Source organism: Amblyomma maculatum, chromosome 1 (assembly GCF_055883805.1).
Source record: "Amblyomma maculatum isolate TAMU_Amacu chromosome 1, ASM5588380v1, whole genome shotgun sequence".
NCBI lineage: Eukaryota > Metazoa > Arthropoda > Arachnida > Ixodida > Ixodidae > Amblyomma > Amblyomma maculatum.
In genome coordinates this window covers 361,271,487-361,285,753 of record NC_139344.1, presented here as the reverse complement: position 1 = coordinate 361,285,753, position 14,267 = coordinate 361,271,487, and the positions used below count along the sequence as shown (strand labels likewise).

At 45.9% G+C, this 14,267-nt stretch overlaps 1 protein-coding gene across 1 annotated transcript in view; it reads right to left on the bottom strand.

The window, feature by feature from the left end:
* The window catches only part of LOC146207933 (queuine/queuosine transporter SLC35F2-like), a 268,664-nt gene that overhangs the window by 17,213 nt on the left and 237,184 nt on the right, over positions 1 to 14,267 (bottom strand). The window contains exon 5 of the mRNA XM_084591653.1: positions 6,471 to 6,799. Within this exon, the coding sequence (XP_084447779.1) occupies positions 6,471 to 6,799 (329 nt within the window). The remainder of the gene's footprint in view (positions 1 to 6,470; positions 6,800 to 14,267) is intronic.

Genomic DNA, 14,267 nt, shown 5'->3' with positions numbered 1-14,267 from the left:
TGTACTTTTTCGTTCTTACATCATGAAATAAAACTTTCTGTATTTTTTTTTTGGCAGATATACATCGTAAGGTTTTATCGCGGAAGAGTTTTCGCTTTGGGTTAACCGTGTTCCCCTTTTTTTTCCTTGCCTCACGTGCGCAGTTAATAAAATGAAAATTAAAATCGATGAACGCGAGAGATCTCTCTAATCCCCAGCGGTAAGTTCAGACAATACGCGATAGGGCATTTTTGCCTTTCACCGCCTCTGAAGAACTCGTAGTAGCTGTAATTCTGTTGCCAGACTGAATGACACGCGAAGAAATTGCTGCTATAATTATTGTAGGGGTCATCCCGCCTACAAGTTAACGCCAGGACCCCAGCCTATTCATTACTTGCGACAAGCGGTGCTCCTTGCTTGTAATGCATCGTAAACTATACATCGCAAAAGGTGGTTGATACCACGAAAACCTGCAAGACGTCGGTGGCCACAATCTCATTTGGTTTTTCACTCCGAGCTCGACAAGTTTGCGAAATTCCCTAGCGATGAGCGAAATTCTCCGACATATTACAATAATGCCCACCCATACAACAATGCCCATCTCCTGTAGATTCTGTAAATAAAATAAATAAAAATCACTGTCCGAGGTCTTGAAGCCGTAAAACGCAAACGTTCGCTAATGCAGTTGACATAAATATACTTCCAAGTAATCGTTAAGGTCGAGTGTCTACGGGTTAAAGACGTCGGCCAACAGCTTTAGCCTTACCGTCCTATATTTTGCTAGTCTTAAAGCGCCTCAAACCTCGACCAGTGGGATTCGCTCGGCTAAAATGCTGTCTAGTCTTCTGGTTCTTAAGGGGCCTTTGTGCGAGAGAAGCCATACACACTTCCAGCAGACCTGAAAGCACTCATGGCGCCACACAAGGTGGGAAGCTGTAGTAAACGGGCTCAAACACCGGGTGCGGCCTAATACAAGAAAGAGGCCAGACAAGAAGGCAAGCAAGATGATAATGCCGCCGGGCCGGGAGCCGAGCTGTTCCAGTTGAAACGGCGACAGAATTGCCATTCTCGTCGGTACGGAAATTCCTGCACTATTGTCGGACACGAACTCCAATAGTAGCAATAGAAGTACTTCTGTGCACGTCTATGTGAAAGCTCTGGCTCTTCCACGGGAGAAGATATATGATCATCATGACAGCTAACGACATCGGGACAATTTTGTTTTCGCATTTTGAGGTCGGCTCTGCTGCATCAGCAGACTACTTCGATAGAAACTGTCTGAACAACTGAAATTCTTATCATAGAAAGAGCACTTTCGGCGGCACAGAAGGCCTCGTTTTGTGATAGAATTCGCGGTGCAACTACTAGAGAATATTTTGCAACAGCAGCCAGTGATAAGGTGATATAAGTTTTGTCGTACTTTGGGGCAGACTCCATTGAGATGGTAGCACTTTTCGAGTACACTTATACAGAGATGTTTTACGTAAAAAAAAAAAAAAAAGAAAAGAAAAAAAAAACGTGTATGGTGACAATACTTATATGCTCTTTTCCGACAAAAGAACATAATTTTGTCATTGTGATTACCGATCTCAAGCCGACACAAGTTTTCTCGTATACTCAGACAAACGTTTTGGTCAATACAAGAAATTTGGTAGGGAGATTACTTTGTCCTTAATTACTGCTTTGTTTGACAACACAAGCAGTTTACATGGAAGAGTTGCGGAGAAAAAAGTAATGCCAATTAGTGGACCTGCATATGTGTTTTAGTAATGAAATTCCTGTAGCACGACCGGCTTTTATTTTATACAGCATGGTTTGCTAGAAATCCACTTCTGCCACTGTTACAGGTCGTTTTTTCACCGCGCCAACCAATCTGAACGCGAGATAAGCTTTTTACCTACCTTAAAAAGGAGAGCACAGAAAAATCTCACTCTGGTTAGAATGCCTCTTAATCTGCATGTTTTGTGCAAAATTATCGTGACAACCTTCCAAGCTTGCTAGACTAATGCTACAAGCGTTTTAAAACCACTGCAGTAAACGACGCATGCACCTGTCAGCGTTAATGCGGTCAAGAAGTTTACTGGATACGATGAATAGTTTTCGTAAAAAATATACAACCTACTAGGTTTGCTTCTAAGCCCTTTAACAATGCTTGTTGCGTATCTCAAGCGTTCGCAATCTCGCTAGTAACGAGAAGCCTGGCTGTCACCTTTCTCAACCCTAGGCATTTCATGTCTGGTTCCCCAAGCCTGCTTACAGGGCTTAGAGACAAAATCCATTGGACAGTGCGTGCGGGAATCCGACAGTAATAATAAAGCTGTGCCCTCTGAGAGTGAGCGGATTACGGAGGGCGCGTAGCTACAGACCACAAACTAAAATACGGCTTTGCGCTCTCTGGTTTCGTATACTGTTGTAAAATGTTTCGAAATATTATGCGCAATCACTATACCAAAACAGTGTGTAGCCGGTGGGATGCCAGACAGGCATGGCGAGTGCGTCTTCAAAGTGCGGCAAACAGCGAGCGTAGTGCTAATAGGGTGAGCTTGTTTTCTTTTATTTTTTATGTGGTGCAATGGTGGGGTCTTTGTCCGGTTCCACAAGGGTTATTCGAAAGTAAACATCGTTCCTCGTGATTTCTGACCCAAAAAGCCTTTTTGCTAAAGCAGTACCAGCAGCTCCATCTCTCGTCGGTGAAATAATTAAGTACGGCACCACGCAACAAAACGAGCACATAGACGTTCCTTCCTAGCGCTGAGAATACATGTGATGGGCTTCTCTCGTCACTCACAGTAGACGCGTGTAAGACGTGTCCGCTTGTGGCGGTTCTTATGCGCAGCAACGAGCAGCTGAGACGCAACAACTACGAGGCAGAGTAGTTCCAACTGTTTCCGTTCGTACATCACTTCCGGCATTTGGTAAAATCCCAAAACTTTCAAGATTAAACGACCATTTTTGCGGGCGATTCGTTACGAACTAACTTCTAGCACGATTATCGCATCATTCTTCTAGGACCTCTTTTTTTTTTTTTTTTTTTTTTTTTTTTCAATGAACTAGTGCTAGATTGCAAGAAAAAAAATATAACACAGGCTTTTCACACAGGAAGTGCACCTTTTCAAAGAGACATGGTTGGCACGATAAAAAAAAAAAAAAAAACAACTCTCATATTAAATAAGGATGCGCACTTCGCAGCTGCATTCCGGCCGATGACTACATGTACATTTATGATCGGATGTGCGCAAGAGTATGTTCCCCTGATATTGCAGGCTGCTCGGCAGCAGCGTAAGAAACAACTAAATCAATATTTCGCATGAAAACATTTGTTGTTGGTCCTAAACTAATTATATTGAAAAAGAAAACATTAGAGAAATCAAAGCTGTTTCTAGATAAACCTCTAATATATAACACTTCGAGAGTTGTGAGAATCGTGACGTCATAATGTACACAAAGATAATTCTACTGGGCTGTACCTAGAAAAAGAAGTAAACTGTCGCGCGCTTTTGGTTTGGTAATTAATCACAGAGACAAATAACTCCATTCATCAACCTTTGTTGATTTATTGCCGTCTAAGTAAGTTCGAAAGATTGCAATTCTCTCGCTTTTCTCTTTTTTACGCGCGAAAAACTGGTTATCCAAAACCAGCATTTCGCGCCAAGCGTGCCCACACGAGCTCCGGCGGCATGCTACTTGCACGCTTAAATGCTTTCCCTCGGGAATTGCTTTTTTTTTTTAATGCTTTCCTGTATTGTGAGCATGCTATTTTTTGCATGCCTTTCTAAACGCTGGCAAATTTGCATCCTGCAATGTGTCGTTATTAATTATTGCACTTAATAATTTACTTAACGCCGCCGAGGCACCAGCTCTTCCAATATTTGCTCACGCCCATTGCTTGGGAAAACGTACGTTAATTTTCGTCGCAAACAAAGTGTTGTTTATGGCACAGTTTATCGCATGCCACATCGTAAAAAAAAAAGGATGTATCAATTTTGACTTCCTCTACGATGGGTTTTACAGTTGTTATGAAGCGTTCGCTGATCCATCATAGTCATTAAGCGGGTTAAATGAGGTACAGGATAAACGTTTCTTTGCGAGATCTGCGATTTAAGCAATTGTGTTTCAGTCCAGGATACTCTGTCCGTCGCAACAAGAAAATACTTTGCCATCATGAACAGGGTTCTCCTCCATAGCCATCTAAGCTGTCACAGCTGTTAGCAATCGAAGCAATAAAATAGCGCCACATTTATAAGCTGCACTACTGCGATGTTAAGCCCTATATTCGCAATTTTGGGTGTGTCACTTAAGAGAGTTGTGACAGACGCGGTTACATGCATGGTCATGCAGTGTCCCAACTAAGTGTGTAAGGTGTGTAAGAAGATCTAAAATAAGTGGACGTCACCGGTGCCTATAAGAGTGAGTTACGGGCGCGCAAGTGGCGATGCCTTCCACATTGTACTGAACGCCTGTAAGTGCCTTAGTAATATCTGCTGGGCTTGTGAGTTGAAAATCCACATGCAGGTACCGTCTTGCTTCCATACATCTCTACGCAACACGGCGATGTCGCATTTCCTTTGTGACGCACTAACTTTCGAATTCAAGGCGAAGCAGAAAAAAACAACAATGAAGTCGACCACCTTCGCTTGGGGCAGTTCCCTGACACTTACATCGCCAGATAGCGCCGCTACATACAACCTTTCATGCAACCAACGGAGGCGCAAATGTGTAGTGTGTAAATCCGATCGTTCAAAGGTAATGGTCCCCAATCTATTGTTTCTCCCCCCTGGTTGTATGTCAGCATTTTAACAGGATAGCTTTAAAGTCCCCATTCTTAAAATTCGGCGTCGGCGTCGTGCGCGACAGATCACGGGGAAGGCTCTAAAAATGGACGGAAGGAGCTGTCACCAACTTGGCAACAGCTACCAACTCGAACTTGTACATTGAGACGGGAAGGCAAGATGGCTATTGATCCATCGGGACCCTCGGATCCAGTGTCAATCACACTAGCGCTAATGCCATGTAGGCACATTAGTAGGTTTTGGTCACAGCGGAGCTTCAATCTATGTCCGGAGTTCCTGCACATAGTGGTATTTTACGACTGTATTTTGCTGCGCATTTGTAAGATAATTAAAAAAAAAAAAGAAGGAATTGATGGATTGGGAGATAAGCAAGGAGGAAAATGCTTGTTGCCCACGAGGACCTGAAAGGGGACCCGACAAAAATGAGCCATCAATGATGTCGCGGACAACCATTAAGTACTGAATCTTAAGCGTGCGCGCACACGCACGCACGCACACGCGCACAGATACACGCACACACACGCACACAATAACATACGCACGCACTAACATACGCACGCACACACAGACATGCATGTACGCGCACGCACGCACAAGGAAAGAACGAATATGGAAACCAGTTAGCGGTATAGAGTTGTAAAAAAAAAAATCGACGAGGTGAAGAAAAAACCGACAAAGTTGATTCAAACCATTGTTTGTGGCATTTAAAAATGCGCCGGTAACCCACTACTGCACTCAAGCGACGAGAGAATAGGCCTGTTTACTAGCGCTCTTTTTTGTTTTCACAAAGTTTCTCCTTGCTACATTTCTTTTTTGCTACTTCGAAAACGTACACACCAATCGTGGCCCACAAAGAATTCAGTCTGCACGGCGGCAGTTACCGGAATTCCCCACCTGCACTGCTACTTGCTTCTCGCTTTTACTTAATTTTGTGACTAACCTGAAACTCTTGTTGGCGGAAACTACACATTATCCGCCTTAGAACCGTAACTTTGCAGTCTGACTGAGTACAGTAAGCATTAGCGCAGCCGTGCAACGCACATAAGCCACTTCCCTTGCGGTTTTTAATAGATCAAAACTTTTCTTGCAGTTTGACGCAAGATGTATTGCCCTTGTCTGACTCAGGCTTTCATGTGCGCGCAAGGCCGTAGCGAGCATACGCTTGTAGTGAGGCCAGGCTGCTGGCTGCTGTTTTTGTATTTCGCTTAAAAGAAATATCTTCTATCTCTGCGCGTTATTTCTGACGCGCTGTCTCCAATTTTCTTTTATGTAAATTTGATATGGTTATTTTCTCTTGCATTACCTATTAGAAAACTCTTATGATACTACTAAGCAGAATATCCACCATGGTAGTTGAAATACACCTATAGCCTCATATGAGTCATATTTTTCCTCTCCACGTCAAGCTCAGCAGACATTTCATAAACAAGATGGTTTGGTTCCATTTATAGAGTATATTGCCCCAAAACAAATTACCGGATATTAGGGGTGCTGCATTGGAGTGGTTCGGATAATTTCGATCATCTTGGATTTTTCAACGTGCGCTGCCATTGCACAGTACACAAGCGCCTGGCGCGCTTGTGTACTGGTTCGAACCCAAGTCCTTTGCATCAGTAGGCTTTCGCCTCAAAAACAGAACTACCACGGCTTCGCACAGAGAACAAAACAAAAACAGGCATAGAAAAGTGGTGAGCCGCTTACAGCTGAATGCCGTTGATGACGCTGCCGAAGAGGCCGATGGCGCCGAGAAACTCTACGGTGCCACAGAGCTTGACAGCCGCCTCCTGAGCCACGTTGGAGACGCCGTAGAGCGCCGCGCCGCCCAGGCAGAGCATGTCTCCCAGCAGCCGGTTGGGGGCGGCGGCCGTGAGTTGTCCGCTGGCCGCGGCTTCGTGGGCGTCGGCCCACACCAGGCATCCGACGCCCAGGAGAGCCACGCTCACCCCCAACACATGCACCGGGTGGTAGCGCACCTTGAGCGCCAGCCACGACAGCGCCAGAACCACCGGGATGGTGAAGCAGTCCAGCAGCTGGGAGGCACCACAACCAATAATACACTTTTTGGACTCTTCCAGGAGATCTCCACACGCGCGTGAAAAAATAAAAAAAGTTCAGGGCGGGGAGGGGGGAAATGTAGGCACGCCTCTGTGTGTTCCGAAAGCCCACCACGAAGGTGGAATGGAGTGGAAGCGACGGCGTGCTCTCGAATGACATCAATTGCGCTGGCTCGATAATGGTGGATGGAGAATAGATTCCATTAGGCTCCAACAGGTCGGCGACAATCAGGTTTTCACCCCCTGACATGGTGGGTAGTTTGACTTCCCTGCAAGTAAGCTGCCGTGCCTGAAGACCGGAAGTACGAATTGAAGCTGCAAGCCTGTTTAGTCCTCTTACCTCCATCTGCAGCTTGGGAGGTTCGGTGCAAATTGCGCATGGGTCCTCTAATGTATTGTCAATACGCGCAAGCCAGGAAATCCTATTCGCTCCAGATACTGCTTGGAACACAACTATGCGAGACGATCTGTGGGAGAGCGCGTCGTTTTTATCGCCTTAGGCAAATTTTGTTGCACTGTTTTTTCGCTGGTATTTCGTAGCGACTCTGCAGAGCTCGGGGATCTATGGGACACGTCCTCTTCGTCCGTTCAAGTCGCCACGCACGACAACCACCTATCATTCTTTGAACTGTGCAAACGGACTGTCAACGTCTCTGTTCATGAAGAATGCGTTTTGGACGGACTTGAGGGGTCATTCATAACAGCAACGTCCTCACTAGCAAGTTATGTAATTTTTCTTATGAAGCATAAAATCGTATCGGCTGTATTCCCTCTCTAAAATTTCGTCGAACTTATGAAGCATTTGTTGTTTCTAACATTCCCACTTTTTTTCACGTTTTTTCATAGATTTTAAATCCATAACACGTCTTGTGCGCCGGTTCGTTCATTCTGCTATTCAGACAGTAGTGACTTTTTCAATTTGGCCCTCAGATTTCAGGCTGCCCCTTCTACGCTGATGTGTCTCTTTTTAGCAATTTTTAGCCGTAATTAGCTTTCTCCTGAATTCTGTTTGCTGTGTCCAGCAGTGCGCGCGCGTTTTATTCCCCCACCTTATTTCTCTCTCACTTTTCTCAACGCTGACTACTCATTTTCTCTGTTCTTCTCGGCACAGCAAAACTTCTGACCCATGTTCAATACAGTCGCCACTGAGCAATTCTAACTCCTTCACATTTTCATGAAATTCACGCTTTGAAACTAAATTTTATTTTTTAACGGGCATAATAAACAACACGCGAACTTTATACGACAGTTAAGTGGTGCAGTCTTTACAGCATTCGCGAGCCGCGATTGGTCTTATTGCCTTTACCGAAATAACAAAATATGAACCAAGAAGAACAAACGTGCTTTTGCCACCAACAAAAACTGCTGCTTTTTGGTTTTCACATTTACCAACCTAGGTTCTTACTGAAAGAAGAACTGCAAAACACAGTATGACCTCCATCATTCCCCTCTATCGTCGAGCAGAGCTCTGCGACATCTGTCGCACTGCTTCCATCCGAAAGCATTTGTTCAGAGCGGAGAAGAAAGAGCAGCGTCGATCGCAAATGCGGTAGGCTGACCCAAATGCTCTTCCGATACTTCATCTGGCGTCGCAGTGACATGTTTCAACCATAAGTGTGTAGTAAAGAAGCCGGGCTGCCCTGAAAAAGGTGCATGTGCGCGAAAATGGTTCGCAACAAATAAATAACAACTATAATCAGCAATACCGCAAAGCCTGAAGACAGTGCACGATTGAGAGGGGGAAGTTGCACATCGCCGCCCTATCACAGGATATCGAGCGCAAAGAGAACCTCCAAAATAACCAGCTACAGTAGACACAGCCCCACAAATCGCACAACACAATGGCGCGCAGTGTTTATGCCCATCGAGTGTGACTTAATAAGAGTTGTTGTGGGGCTAGTAGATGACCGTCAGTAGAAGCCACGACACATAAGAGGAGGACACACGGAACAGGACGAGCGCTCGTCCGGTTCTATGCGTCCTTCTCCTATGTGTCGTGTTTATTAGCGCATTTTTGCAAGGCAGTACACCGATTAGCCGACCTTAATTTCTCACGTACGCCACTCAACGGCCGGGCAAATGCCTCCAATACTAGGCCGGGATAATTCCGCCTGTAGCTCGCAGCAACTTCATCCTCTCGATTGTGCGAGCAATAGCAAACTCCGCCATTACGCGCCATATAACTCACCTGGACATGACACATGATGCCACGCAGCAAGGCTTCATTTGTCATGAGTATCCTCACACATTGCGAGTGATACGACGGCAAGTACACATTTCGCTCCTAACTGGCGTCAATAAAGTTATAATTTTGCTAAACTAACATGCCCAGTTATGCAATGCCAACTCACAACATCAAGTAGAAATATGAATATTTTACGTCCACCATTGGCAGCCTTTAGGCTTACAGAGCCAACAGCGACAATGTCAAGTGCTCGCGACGTTGCTCCACGTTCGAATCATAGATCCTATCCACGAAGAAGCAGTTAGGTGTTCTCGCTTAAGCACCACCACCTCGCAGCACATCATCTCTTGGGAATATATAATCAGAACTCCTTGCTGAGCTGATGAGCGCTACCGTTTCTCGAAGTTGAAGGCTTTGCGGCTTTCGTCTAAAATCCCGTGCTCGCCACGTTGCCGCTCCGCCAGCCTCACGACTGCACAAGTTGTTTTCGCTCGCCCCGTGAATTTCGAGCCCTTGATCCTTCCTATAACCGTGAATCATTCAAAAGTCCCGCAACCGGGAACAGGAGACATCGAGGCCTCGAACAGGGCTGGCTGGAAAAAATTTCTGAAACTGCAGCCCTAGTTCCTTCTTACAGCAGTGTGCAACTCCCGGTGGTTAGGAAACTGGAAACTCTCCGATCCGCCTTAGCCTTCCATTACGCCAGCACTCAACCATCGCAGGGTCTGGGGAGGAGGTCGAGTGTCTTGGTCGATCTTTCTTTCAGTGCATGGCAGGGAGGGATGAACTGGAATCATCCTTCGCTGAAGCGAAGTTCCTGCCTGCTACCTATCCGTAAGTCATCCTTCATGGCTCCCCCCCCCCCCCCCCTCTCCCCGCTCTTCCTCCACCCCTTCAGCCCTTGCAACGATTCGTCAGCAAACGAGGACAAAGCCCTCTTGATTTCTTCTCTCTCGTATTACAAACTAAATCATGCGCTGCATGGCGTAAGCCGATTCTTAGAGAGAACAGCAAAAGGGAAAGTGACTGAACGTTTCGAAACCATAAGTCAGGACGTTCAGAAAAGAAACGATATCGGCCTATTTTTTAAAGGGCACATTGCGGCGGGCGACGCACGACCTCCTTTGTAGCGACCATCGATTCGTAATTAGAATCCGTCGCGTAATACTTCACGTGCAAGCGCTGTGATGAAATGGGAAACCTCCTGTTTGCCCAGTTTTGCGTAAACTTTGGGCCTCTGATAACGCTTCAGGCTGGGTTCAAAAATTGACGTACATGCTTATCCACCTCATCCATCTCGATTATAGGCACCGTGCAGAAACCCAGGGGGCAGCACTCGCGGCGAATAGGCAGCGCCACGAGTGAGCGCCGGAACAGTTTGATAGGGAGACGCGCGGCCGCCTAGGCAGGGCGCGCGCTTGAAAAGGCGGCCTGCGCAACGAAATGGTAGCAGTTTTAGCCAGCTCGAGTGACGTAGCGAAGCACAAACGATGCGAGAGCCACACGACACAAGACGCAGAGACAGAGACGAGCCCTGGCCGCCCGCTGGGCGTTTATTTCTAGGCTGGAAACACGCGAAACGGAAGATGACAGGAGAAGCGCGCGCAGTTGGAAAAGACCGATCAAAAAACGAAGGGGGTGGGAGGGTGGGGGCGTAAAAAACACGGTAAAAATGTAGAAAAATACAAAAAACATTTGTGGCGAACGCCCTTCCTCCCAAGTGTGGTACAGCTTCACAAAGGCCAGCTCGAACGCCTCAAGCTGGGGTGGGTGAGAAACAAAAAAAAAAAAAAGGGAAGCTGCGGGGAATCGAGCGGCCGAGAAGGGTGGAACGAGTATGGGAGAAGAATAGGAATGAATGAAGCTGTAATCGAAGAAGAGAAAAAAGCCTAAAAAAAAGGACGAGCCTGAAAACTCGAGAACGCGATTACCGGGACCTAAAGATGCCGCAGGCACTGATATTACGCAGACGGATTTTGATTAGCTTAAGCTGTTTTCTGGTGAGGCGGTTGCCACTTTTCTCGACGATAAAGGAAAGGATGGCAGATGGCACGCGGTCGCTGATACAGCAACACAGCTATGAGAATGGAAACTGCCTACAGCCCCGCACAAACGATCTACAGTTTCTAATACGCATTCATGTCTTCCTCTGTCACATGTCAGAATTGTACCATGCTTAATTTTCTTTTTCGTTGAAAGAACGTCCTGCCTCATCCCGACTTGAATGCTAGTTTTCTTTTGTTTTTTTTTTTAACGATCCTTAATGCCTCTTTAACGGTACTTTCAAGTCCTCTGCCACAAAATTAAGTTTTGACAGGGGAATGTAACAGGTGGCAGCCAGCCGCTCGACACTTGTTTGCAGCAGGATGGCATGTAATGAATGCAAGATCTGTTCAGAGTGTCCACGAATAAGTAAAAAAAAGATTTTTTTTATTTATTTTTAATTATAGTCTCGATTGAGCAGTATCGCATGAGAAACAGCTTATCATTCGAGGTTCAATAGCTCAGTAGACATCGAAATGCCATTGACACAACTAAATGAATAAAGCGTATGGAGTGGCACCTCCTGAATCACAACTACAGAGGAGGGCGAAGTGGACAGCGAAGGATGGCGAGGAAAAAAAAGAAATATCAGGCTGGAGGTCGGCCAAAGGAAGCCGCCCAAGAGGAGAAGGAAAGTAGCGGCATAAGCGTGGAAGGAAAGGGTGTGGGAAGAAGGAAAGGAACAAGCTGAGAGGAGGAAAAAATAATGAATGCAAGCAAGCAAAAAAAAAGTTGCCAAGGCAAATTCGCGAAACTAATGCGCGAGACATAGTAAATGCGCCATTTAAACACTCCATTCCTGTTGATTACTCTCTGCATTGTACTGGTGCTTATGCAAGCTATCGTAGACAGGGAAATATAGACCACAGGACAGCATAAATAAAAATTATGCAATGAACAACTGCATCCACGAGCGCCGCCCACAGGCGCGCACGGCGGTCCCAGTAGCGCTGATGCCTATGAGCTGCCCAGTTTCTTTAAATATTATTTTTTTTTTTGCGGGTTGAGAAAGGATGCTAATGCAGGTGAAGGTATAGTGTGTCCTCTTTCGGGAAAAATGCTTCGCGGTAAATCTGGACGCGGCAATGTCCGGGCATGATTGCCAGCTCACTCGATGGAAGGCAGCGATTCGCCTTAGCGTCGCTTCACTTCGTAAAGCTTATTCAGTGACGCGAAAAATATTTTATCAGGCCAGTGAAAATGTGTGCAACAGCAGCAATCCAAGGTCTGCAGCCTAGCAATTGATTTGTGACCATAAAATGCTGCGAATCGAAAGAACGAACGGCGAATGCGCCCCACGCACAGATCTGCCGCGTCTCCGCTGCACGGCCGGGCGCACGTCTCCCTACCAAACTGTTCTTCCCGCCGCAAGGGGCGCGCGCGTCGCCCCGCGAGTTACTCCTGCACGGTGCCTATACTGTTCATTTCGACCGGGGAGCAGTGCCGTTGACAGCACGACCACGAGTATTTGTTTTCCAGTTTAGTGGTGAGTCACGACGCTGCCCTCCGTGTCTACGGGCGACTGCTGACGTAGTCAAGAATTTCGTAAACAAATAAAAAATATTGATTGCACGGATAGTAAAAAGAGGACAAGGAGAGCCTGCTATGTATCACATTTTAGTCCTGCTTATTCACCGTCGATACTAGCAATTAATTTTCGATAGTAACAATCAAGCCTTATGAACCGATAGGCATGCCCGCTTCAGGTTTCCTTCTATTTTCTCGCTCCCGGCGTACATAAATTCAGTGGAAGTCAGTAAGCGGGAACTCGAGAAAGCAACGGCAACACAACCGACTTCCAATGTTCTGGGAAGATGCGATCTCTGCTCATGCCCATAGCTGCCTGCTATTTCAGGACGTCATTTAACGATGTCTTATCAAAGATCTTCGTACTATATTCCCGACTTGTGTGCTATAATAAGAGTAAATAAGGCTCACAATATTTGAAATGCAAGCAAGCAGCTGCTTGCATGTCTCATGCAAGCTGAAATGTGCAGAGGCCAAACACACAAAAAGAAACGTGATCCCTTGCTTACCTGTTTCCGACAAGTTCACGCTCAAATACAAACACGGAGTAGAACTTGAAGGCTATGTTTAGAGGCCCGCGATGCCGAGATTTTTCCTTCAGACCGCCCTGTCTTATTAAAAACCCTTTATAACTTTATGATTGCGCTGTAAATGAACCAGGTTTGTCACGGGTATGCCACAATATTTCGAACATGGCGCGTACTGGCGTAGACAAAGGCGTGCCACGCAGTTCAAAACCAGTATAGCTGACAGTTGAAATCTCGATAATGAACCGACACCGGATATTTTCTTGAACACTGCGATAACGATAAACTCAGATGGAAAGTAAAGGAATGCCACTCTTTACTCTTACTGTCTTGCCACACCAGAAAACTGAGAAATCAAGTGGAAATATTGCATTCGAGATTGAAAATTCGGTAACATTATTAAAAAGATATGGCAAAATACGTTCTGTACAGTGCCAGCGAATCGTAATGGCAAGCACACCTTTGCTTCGTTACATGATTATTATTTCGAGGACTTTTCTTATGACATAAGATAAGACTTTCAACATACTACAGTATACTACGTGGAGGCCCAAATATGATAATAGTTTAGCAATAAAATGAACAAAACACAAAACAAAAGGCACGATGCAGAATGAAACCAAGGAGGTAATATTTGGCTATAAGAAGGAACGGGTGAGTAAAGGAGGCTAGAGGGGGAGGGGAGCGGCTGTAAAGGCTGGATAACGCATGTCACATTGGAGCACTGGAAGGTGAAAGTTAGGTCCAAGCGGCTGGAAGGCTAAATGCTTGGCAGGCCACACTCACGCCAGTAATTTTGATTATGTTGCGGTTCGCATCTTTCGGTTCAGTAATTGACCACTCATACAGTGCAGTGTATAAGTTGTTCTGACCGCTCGAGTGCTCACCGCTACTTCTCACTGACACACTCCAAGTGGAATTCAACGGCTTTAACTATGGCCGCTAGCTACAACTAAGGAAGACGACTTGTAAGGCACAATGAACATCAACGCCGTTTGCACGCAGATACAAGGAACAACTCGAACTATGTCGCTGGTGTCGTACTCCTCTATTCTCATTTGCGGATGAGGAGAACCCCTGCACTTTGAAGCACAATAATAATTGTCCACGCTTTCTAAACTCATCTCCTGCCTTTCAGCAAGCGGCGAGTCGAAGATAGAGG